Source organism: Trachypithecus francoisi, unplaced genomic scaffold (assembly GCF_009764315.1).
Source record: "Trachypithecus francoisi isolate TF-2019V2 unplaced genomic scaffold, Tfra_2.0 Lachesis_group1, whole genome shotgun sequence".
Lineage (NCBI taxonomy): Eukaryota > Metazoa > Chordata > Mammalia > Primates > Cercopithecidae > Trachypithecus > Trachypithecus francoisi.
Window position 1 is genome coordinate 54,361,564 of NW_022681454.1, and position 10,348 is coordinate 54,371,911.

The window sequence follows — 10,348 nt, forward strand, 5'->3', positions numbered from 1 at the left end:
GCTGCATTAGGTCCCTGTCTACTCTAAATCATCATTCCTGGGAATTCTACCTCTGCCCAAGTGTGTAAAGAATCAGCTCACCTATTAGAGAAGGGGTAGAAATACCTTCTATGTGTATTATCACAAAAACTGTGTTTACACTGAAGAGGTGTAAGTACAGTCCTCTGAAATCTTGTACCAGAATTCCCAAGTAGTGTAATGAGGTAATGATCCAGAACTGAAACTACCCTTAAGAAAACATTTTTGGAAGGGAGAGGTAAATAGCAGTAGGGGGTTTCCTGTGAAAAATTAACCTCCATCCTCAAGAGAGCTGAAATGAACAGCCACCAAGGTTCTAGTCCTGCTCTATAAAATCTGAGATCAACATACTACCTAACATGCATGTAATCTCAATTGTGGCAACCATTTGAACTATCTTAATATGTAACAACAAACGTTCAAGCTTTCAATATGAGAATACTAACTACATGTTACATGTGATGCTTGAGCTGGGCTTCCTTAAAAAGGTATTCATTATCCAAAATAAATAGCTCAAATTGCAGCATATATTCATCTCAAATAAGTTAACTATAACTGAATTTGAACAGTAATACACTGCAAACTATTCTTTGTTAATAGAACTTTTCTAATCATTTGTGTTATTTTGCTGCTTTGTACCATTCATTAAAAAGATACAAAGCCCCCTTTTTCACATAACTTTAATGTTACAACTTCAAAAAAAGTTCATTCATAAAAATAAGATGAACCTTTCCACAGGCTACCAATCTAAAGACTCCAGTTTGTGGAATAATACATAATATTATAACCTTGATGCCAAGCTTACTCCATCGATCCAATAAATAGGTTTTCTCTTTAATGTGTCATAGCCTCTTTTCTGACATAATTGAGGATTACAATGTTATTTAACCAAATAACCAATATTAATTGAACCAAAGATGTTACCAGGTTTTAAGGATTTTTAAAATTTTATAATGTGGAAGCTACAAAACAAGTTATTCAGAAGGCATTACAGAATAGTTTTTGCCTACTGTCATCACTCTGAGTATCAGTAATTATGACTCACTGAAAAAGTCGTGCTGTTAAGTGTTCTTGTAGCAAAAACTCTTAAGTCAAATGGGTTTTCTTACCTAAATTGTAAACTGTGAGCTCCTTAAGAATAAGGATCTAATCTTAGAAACTTTTGTATTCCACTAGCTGCTACACAATAGGTCCTTAATGTTTGTGGTGTGAATGAAATAACTGAATTTGAATAGAAGTTTACATTCAAACGTCGTAATAAGACAAATAATGAAAAACTCCAAAGTCACTGATTATAAAGAATATGCAATCCATTTGGGATTTATTGCATTTAAAGAAAACAGATTAAAACAGGTATGATAAATAGAGTAAGAAAATAACTTTAAATTTCAAACAAAATACAGTGAATCAGGGACAGAATTCAGTCAAAAAGAATAAGCAATGTAAAGGCAATAAAGTAATAAAATCAGTTAGTGCTTAATTAGATATGGCAGGGGGAAGGGGGTGGGAGGGGGAGACTGAGTCTATCTCATAACTGTTTCCCAGCGATATTTGAGGACTGAAGTTACTTCAGCAAGTATGTTTTGTAACAAGTAGAAATACAATAAAGATGTAAATCTGATTTATTTAAAGGTTAAAGTTATTTGCTTAGTGGTACATAAAAGGCTTCAGAAAATTCAAGTTTAACAAAAAATGGAAGTGTAATCAAAGAAAGTGCACTTAAAGCTGTTTGCCAGCAATTAAAAAGTAGCTTCTATACAGCTTCTATTAGATGACTTTTCAATCACAAAAAGAGCACAGTCATAAAAACAATTCTTTCAAAAGTAGCACTATAAATTTTAAAATAAAACAAAAATAACCCCAAATCATGACCCTTTGCATTCTCATCTACCTTATTCTCTTAGTAGCTTTTGTAAACCCTCACTAGGAGTGAATGTTCTCTTAGATATGATTGTGGTTGCAATTCCGTTTTTTTAAAATTCACATTAACTCCACAGTAGAGAGATGTGACATGCATGTGTGTACATATTTTTATCTTAATATATAAAACACCACTGAGTATAAAAGTTCTCAAATAAACTATTCATCATTTATGGTATTCTCACAGTAGATATGTCATCTCATTCTCACAGTAGACTGTCAATTCAATAATTGGACCTAAAATAACAAGTTTGCTAAAAAGAAAAAAAAAATGAGAGAAAAAAGTTTACTGCACATTCTAAATATATTAAAAACAAATGTACCCAAGCTCCTCAAAACTAGTGATATTAATACACTTGTACCTTCTAACAGTGCTTACGTGAAGTACCAAAACCTAAAATAAACCAAGCAGAGTAGCTGACTTGTAACAAAACCGCTCTGCCTGGTGAACTTCAGCAGAGAAGAGTGGGCTCCACCTTAGATTTTCCACCAGCAAGAGGACAACAGTCTATCACTCTTAAACAATAAACAGGGTAGGATTGAAAGTTGTGTCTATTTGCAAATCCAGATAATGTCATAACTATGCGCAACACATACACAGGGATTGGGGTAAGGGAAAATAATTACACTCCTAAATAAATGTTCTAGTCAGTTAAATTTTCATCCAGCCTACAACCTTTCCTCCTCCACCTAATATACTTACCATGCAATTTTTGTGTCTTAGCAGATACATTCTTCAATGCCATAAAAAGCTGATCTTTTTAATACTAACATTTTACTGACGTGATAATATTAAAATAAGCAAATGGTCCACTTTTTAAAGGATTATTCAAAATCAACAAGCATTATTAAAGCTGTTAGGAAACAACTTTGGCCTCAGATTTTTGCTAGCTTCATAATAATTTACTTCTCTTAGTGATGTTCAAGTATAACAGGCTTAGTTATAACTACATCCTAAAGAAGCACAGGGGACACCCAAATATTAGGGGAAAAAACCCAGATGTGTGTGTGTGTGTGTATTTGCTTAGTGGTAAATATAAATATATATAACCTTTCTTCCTTCTGTAAACCACAATTGAACCATCCCATAATAGAGCCAAACTTTTAGTGAGTGCTGTGTGCCAGGTACTGTGTTAAGCACTTTCACATACCTTGGGAGCTTTATTCTCATAATTCTCACAAGGGAATAACCTGAGCATCAGCTGTGTGGAGTGACCTACACCTTGACCATGATTCTGGGGGATGATGAATGAAAATGCAAACTATAAATCTATACTCCTTAGGAAAATGCCTCTACTACAACACAAAGCAATCTCTCCATTTATATCCTGTTGAACCCCCAATTGAATCCTGTATCTTTTCTCCGAGCTACAATCTTGAAAGAAGAAAGTCACTGTGCTGTGTTATAACATTAAGAATGTAAATATTTTAAGTTGTCAGAGTTGTTTCCTCAGAATTTATAAGCCAAAAGGTCTACATCTGTGTCGGAATCATTTAAAATTATTCAGTGTCTTGAAAAGCAATTAAAACTCTAGGTATTTCATGTTTACATCTGAAGGAGACCACATTAGTTCATCCTCTACCCCTTTTCTAAATGATGAAACTCGTGAGGTCTAGCAGAGACCAAGGACTAATACAATCAAGAAGCATATTGTGTACACCTCAACAGATTTTCATTTAAAAAAATTGTTTGATACAAACCTACTGTAGTTCATGAATTTACTATGTGTAATCATCAACTCTTCACTTTTAAAAGAAAGTATCACTTGAATCTATTTTGTAAAGTTTTTAAACATCTACTTGAGCATTTGCATTAGCAATATTAATCAACCTGAGAATCAGAAGAAAAAAAAAAAGGTGCGAACACATTTGCCTTTGGCACGAGGACAAGTAATTGGTGCAGTCCAGCTCTAAAAGTACAACTCTAAATAATAATGTAATGCTTGGTCTGCCTCTGCTACATTGTGATTCACATATTGCTTCCCTATCCACAAATTTGTATTTGATTTAGCATATAAGAGAAGGGAAAAAGCAATAAAAAGACAAATAAGTGGTTTAGTTACATATACTTTGCTTCTTTCCGAGTTCAGAACTGTGAAAAGAGGCAAATAGCTTACCCATTGGGGCACTATAATTAAGAGATTCCTAATAAAATTACTTATAAAATATACTTTAATTGGGTTCGAAGAGAGTTAATTTAAAATATAAAAATCAAAGAGAGTGCCAGTTGATGAGTGTCCACTCCTTTCTGTAAATAGCATTAACTGTTCTAGAAACTTCCAAATGTTAATCTGATAGCGCAGCACAATTATAACTTAAAGTAGTTACAGACACAGGAAGCACAGATACTATATTCACATTAATTCACATATGTAATCTCTATCATTAAATGATTTCTATAAAATCTCAAGTTTCTAGTTAGGATTTGTGGTGTTTAAAAAAGGCAAATTGGTAGCTGGGTTCTTTTCAGTAAAGACACAATCAACTAGCAGAGTTAAGATGCTAGTCCACCTTATATGCATTTTAGGATCTGGTGTATTAGTGCAGAGGTACTTGCAGCAGGATGCATGAATCCTGCCTTTATATAAGGCTTTGTAGGTGTCACCATTCTGTGCACTTTATTCAATCTACTCCACCCCCCAAACCTAATAAAAATAATTGTTGCTTATGATTTGGGGAATATTTGGTGAAGTTGCTAATAAAGTACATTAAATGCAACATGATTTCACATTGTAAATGTCTTAAAAATTGTTTCCGCTACATATTTTCTTTATAAAATTTTTACATAACCCTTGTTCTCACTCCAATTTTTCCAATAATCTGCTTTATTAGGGCCATGACAATAAAAGTCTGGGGCAAGAAGCCATTCATAAAGTGTTTCTAAAGTAGTGAACATTTTCTATTCTATATCATTTTTTCTTCTTCTAATTTCTTTGCAAATGTCAGATATTCCTCATATTTTTGTTCTAGGCTTCTATGCGATAGTCCATTTTTTAAGTTATGTTTTAATTGACAAGAATTATATTTATCATGTATAACATTGTTTTGAAATATGTAAATTGTGGAATAGTTAAATTGAGCTAATTAACTACACATTTTTTCATATGCTTATCATTAGATATTCCATATTAATGGCACTTGTTTTTAAAAATGAAACAGTTTTAGGCACAATAGTCAGTTACTTCTGGCTCTGCTTTGTGGAGAAAGGTGTATGGACTGAAATCTCTGCACTCTCCAGATAATTACTTTCTAATGCTTTAAGATAACTAGACTGTTTTTAACTGTCTGGAAATTAGAAGAGATCTTAAAAAAATTCACAAGTGTAACTAGTGTATGTACAAATAACCCTAATTTTAGGGATATGCACACAAAAATGACATTCTGATATCAAAAATAAGTTTTACTGTCCCTTCTCAGTGGCTACACACCTGGAAAGGTGCCATGTGCTTTCACTGGAAGTACCACACTTGCATTTCTGTATTGTGATGTCAGTAGCAGAAACTTAGAGCTTGCAATTTAGCTCCCTTTCTCCTGAAGAGGCATCAAGTTCCTACCCTGCAGAGATATTTCATTTTTCTATTTGGTTTATTTAGAAATCACCTATTCTGATTGATCTTTAAGAATGAATGATATAAAGAGCTACCAAATTCTTTCAAATTCATGAAACTATTCATACTTTCTTGAAACAGGAGTTAATGCCAAGAATCCATCAGAAGTATCTACTGTTTAGAAGGAAATGGAGCAGCACCAAATGGGTCCAATTCGACTGGTTGGGACTGTTGGGACTGATGTGGAGTGATGCTTTGCACCACAAGTTCTGTAAAGGGCACGGCACCAAAATCATCCATTTTCAATACATCTGCACTATGGAATGACCCATGTAGTGAATTTTGTCTTGGCCGCCCTGGCAGGACAGTATTGTGATCAGCACGGATGTCGCTCAGGCCCTGATGTGGAGGGTGCCATGACAGGTCTGCAGAATGGAACGGCTTGGCACCGAAGGGGTCCAACAGGCTCTCCTCAGGTTGTAAGACATTGCCCCTATCTTTCCCATCAGTCAGTGCAACACTGATGTTCTCCTTGGAGTCTGAGATGGTTAAAAATTCATTGCTACTTTGAGAGTCTCGGCGGCCCACTTTTTTGTGCCTGCGAGCCCTCTCTGGAGTGCGATAGGTAGGCTTCAAAGTCTTCTTTGTGCTAGTTGGCGTGCCATGATGCCGCTTCCCATTACTTTTGGACATATCCTGCTTTGTGCGCCTTTGGCGAGAGGACAGTTTCTGTAAACTGCGCTGTTTGACTTTTTGCTGCTGGCTCCCCGTTATTTCATCAAAGGGCACAAGCCCAAAAAGGTCCTCGTTGCTTTCACTTTTACTTGTTGATGTGAGGAAGGGCTGAAATGGAGTGGAGCCAAATACATCTACACTTTTGGGATAACCAGGGATAGTATGTGCCTCAGGCCCCCCCGCATGGCATTCTTGGACAGTCACCTTCTTGCTAAAAGGCGCCTTTGTGAACACATCAAATTCCTCCTGCTCAAGTCCTGCAGCAGGAAACCTGTGTTGAGGGAGGTTCTTTTCATTCTTTTCTTGCTGGGGCTGTTGAGCACGCACTGCAAAGAAGGGGACAGCGCCAAATACATCAAACTCCTGTTTGGGAGTCTCCACCCCAACATCAGAGGATAATTGGGCTGAGGTGAGGAGTATTGTATTAAGATCTTGGGTTGGTCCACTGCCAGATTTGTCTCTGTAGACAGAGCTCATGTCACTGTACTTTGCTTTAGCCTGCTCATAATCAGAATCAGAGCTATGTTTCTCCTCTTCTTCCTCATCTTCAGAATCCATGAGGAGAGGCCTATGACCCAGATTTTCTGGTTCAGTATCATCATCATTAAAATCTCCTTGTTCCCCCTGAAGAACTTCTTCATCATCTTGCTCTTCCTCTTCACTGCTCTTAGGAGAAGGGGGATCTGATTCAAAATCACTTTCAGATTCATCATTCCCCTTTTGCACTTGACCCTGTACTGAGGTTTTCTTTCCAGTCCGCTGATCTTTAGATGCTGGACTTGTTTTGCCGTTCTTGAGAGGGTTTGCAGTGCCATTTTCTTGATTTATAGATGAACGTTCAGCTTTCTTTTCAGGAGAGCCTGCAAGTTCAAAGAAAAATTATTACAGCATTCCAATGCATTTCAGAATCCTCTTGCACTAAATGTTAATATGTATTACACACAGCATTACAAATCCCTCATACGAGCTCCCTTAGAGGAAAGAATAATGTTGTCAATTCTTTGTCATTAGACTTAGAGAATGCATTTGACCTCAAGTAGGTGGTTAAGTCTTAATGTAAACAGACTTACTCATATCTGGACCCTACACCCTGCCTCCTCATCATACTCTGACAGCCAAATTTTATTTATAGCACTCAGAATGTAGTAGACTAGCAAATTTTCTTCACCCCACCACCAAAATAACATTATTCTGCTAATTCTGAAACCTCAGATCTCACATTCACTAAACACCTTCTGCTTATATTTCAACTGTTGTAAAGTTTTCTCATGGAGATCCACAAGCATGAACAGCCTGCCTGCTCAATTACATATTTGTTTCACTATTTTTTTTAATCAGCATTGTATTTTTTATAAACCAGTATCTTTTGAATTGAGTTAGCATGAATGGCCTGATCAAAGCTAAGGACCAGATACTAAATGGAGACTGTACCAAGAACATCTGTCTTCTCTAGATGATATATCTTCCTTTAATTATAATATCTATACCTTACATTAAAAGCCAGATGCCTTTAAAAACAAATCTAAACCATCTGGAGATGTTTTTAGCTCAGAATCCATTCAGTCACTTCATTTTCTGAGTTCATTCAACAAAAGAAATACAGGGCACTTTACTATACACATAGTACATTGGTGAGTAGAAGAAACATGGTTTCTGCTTTCAGGGGTTTACAATCAGAGGTTGCAAGTAAACACAAATTGTGACCAGTGCTCTGAAATAAAGGAGAGCAGGGAAATGGGTGCATAAACCTACTTTGGACAGTTGGTAAAGACCTCCCTAAGGAGATGACAGGACTGAACAATGAGAAGCAGCCAGCCATGCAAAGGATAAGCTGGAAGCTGCTTCCAGTAAAAGCAATGGCATATATGAAGACATATTTAAGAGGCTGAAAATAGGCTATTATGGCTGGAACATAGTGAGCAAGGGAGGATCAGGTACAAGATGGGGTAAGGAAGACTGGAAAAGGCCAGACTGTGAAGGTTCTTTAAGGCCACAATAAGCAGCATAGATTTTATTCAAAATTCAGTGTATAATGGAAGCTATTATTAAAATGGGTGTCATGATTAGGTTTACATTAAAAAAAAAAAAATGACTGCTCTATAGAAAAAGACTAAGGGGGCCAAGTGCGGTGGCTCACCCCTGTAATCCCAGCACTTTGGGAGGCCAAGGCGGGTGGATCACCCCAGGAGTTTGAGACCAGCCTGGCCAACATGGTGAAACCCCATCTCTACTAAAAATAGAAAAATTAGCCAGGCATGGTGGCGGGTGCCAGCTGAGTCAGGGAGAATCACTTGAAACTGGAAGGCAGAGGTTGCAGTGAGCGAAGATCGCACCACTGCACTCCAGTCTGGGCGAAAGAGCGAAACTCTGTCTCAAAAAAAAAAAAAAAAAAAAAAAAGACTAAGGGGAGATAAGAAAGGGAGTTTAGGCAAAAGGAAATTATAGTAACGATAGTAACGCAAATTAGAGATTTTGGTGGCCTAGATGACATGACAGTGGTGGCAGAGTGGATCAAAGTAGAAAAAGTAGAGATGGAAAACTCTTGGTGGATGGCAGTACCATTAACAGAAAGGAAAGAATGAGTGGCATGATAGAAACCCATTTACCCTGATGTGATTATTATGCACTGTATACCTGTATCAACATATCTCATGTACCCCATAAATGTATATACCTACTATGTACCCACACACACAATTTTAATGAGCATAAATTTTTTAAAAATGAATAGTTGGAAATTGAAGAGGAGTACTAAAAATTTTGTTTGGAGACGTTAAGCTTGACATATGTGTGAGACAACATTTAAGTGTACAGCAGTTAGGTATCTGTGACTTGAAAACAATGGTTAGTTTTTGGCTGAAGAAAATAGATTTGGGAGTTACCACCATGCAGTCGTTATGCAGGGAGAGCTACAAGACTAAAGGACATCACCTCGGAAGAAAACATAGAAGAAAAGAAGATCCAAAACTGAGCCCTCAGTATAAAACATTCAGAAGTCAGCAGAGGAAGATGAACATGCAAAACAAACTACAAAGTAACAGCCAGAGAGGAGGAAGAAAACAGCTGAGTGCAATGTCACAGAAATGGAGAGAGAAGAATGTTTGCAGGGAGGTAGCAGACAACTGAGCTGGATGGTGCAAAGAGGTCCGGTAAACTAAGGACATAAAATGGCCACTGGATCTGGTCATCTTGTATAGTTTGTTGGCAATATTGACATGAGTTGTGGTGCTAAAGAATGTGTGGGAGACAAGTATGTAGAGAATACCACCAGGTTATATTTTAATGCAAATATAATCTTCTGCCAGTTCCTTAAAACCAGCCAAGAGCTACATGCTGTATTTGTTATCCTTCCAGATTAAAAGCAAATCAAATGCAGATTCTCAAGTTTGACTTCTTCGCTATACCGCATATTTATGATATTAAAAACAAAGTTAATTTTAGATTAGTGAATTTATTGTCATGAATTTGTATTCAAAAGCAAAATATGGGAAGAGGGGAAAAATAAAACGAAACAAAATATGTACGGTTCCAGATGATTTCCCATCATCCCTGACTGTGGACCATTCAACGTATTATTCCTCGAGTTGCATACCCACCCACAGCCACAACATTCACACCTCACGCCTGCTCACCGACACCTCCAAGTAACATTCCAATGTTGCCCAAAGTGTATTCTGCAGAGGCTATTTCCCTAACAAGAACCAAGCCAAACAGTTCTGTGGTCTCAAGCAAACAAGTCTATGAAATGGGGCACTCTGCATTCTGCCTCCACTCCTACTCACCTGGAGTATGTGCATTAAAGAGGCTAATGAGTCCTACACAAAAGAATCTAATTCTATGAACCCTAGGATTTCCCAAATTGTCTTCACTACCCTTTTATTTACATGTAATGCCTGTTAACCTTTAAAACCAACTGTGCAAAAGTGCTTTGGGAAACACTGCTATACAACTTATCTTGAAATTTTCCATTTCTAGGGCACTTTAGTTGTGTTCCTGAAGGTCTTCTGGAACATTTAACATAGGACAGATATTTCATCTTGGAGAATGTCATTTGGAAGTGAATTTAAATTCACCTTTTTAAAATTAATACATTGTAATCCCTAGTTTTCTTAATATTTACTGTTTTC

General features: G+C 36.8%; 2 protein-coding genes across 5 annotated transcripts in view; one reads left to right on the forward strand and one right to left on the reverse strand.

Annotated features, from left to right (window-relative positions):
* Positions 1-5,763, forward strand: part of PAQR3 (progestin and adipoQ receptor family member 3) — a 27,357-nt gene extending 21,594 nt beyond the window's left edge. The window contains exon 6 of one of the 3 annotated variants that reach the window (XM_033214327.1): positions 5,628-5,763. In XM_033214327.1, the coding sequence (XP_033070218.1) occupies positions 5,628-5,668 (41 nt within the window). In that variant the 3' untranslated portion in view covers positions 5,669-5,763. The remainder of the gene's footprint in view (positions 1-5,627) is intronic. The other 2 variants (XM_033214326.1, XM_033214325.1) reach the window with 2 other exon arrangements.
* The window catches only part of BMP2K (BMP2 inducible kinase), a 145,648-nt gene continuing 136,610 nt past the window's right edge, over positions 1,311-10,348 (reverse strand). For both annotated transcript variants that reach the window (XM_033214321.1, XM_033214320.1), the window contains one exon: positions 1,311-7,081. In XM_033214321.1, coding sequence (XP_033070212.1) covers positions 5,658-7,081 — 1,424 coding nt within the window. In that variant the 3' untranslated portion in view covers positions 1,311-5,657. The remainder of the gene's footprint in view (positions 7,082-10,348) is intronic.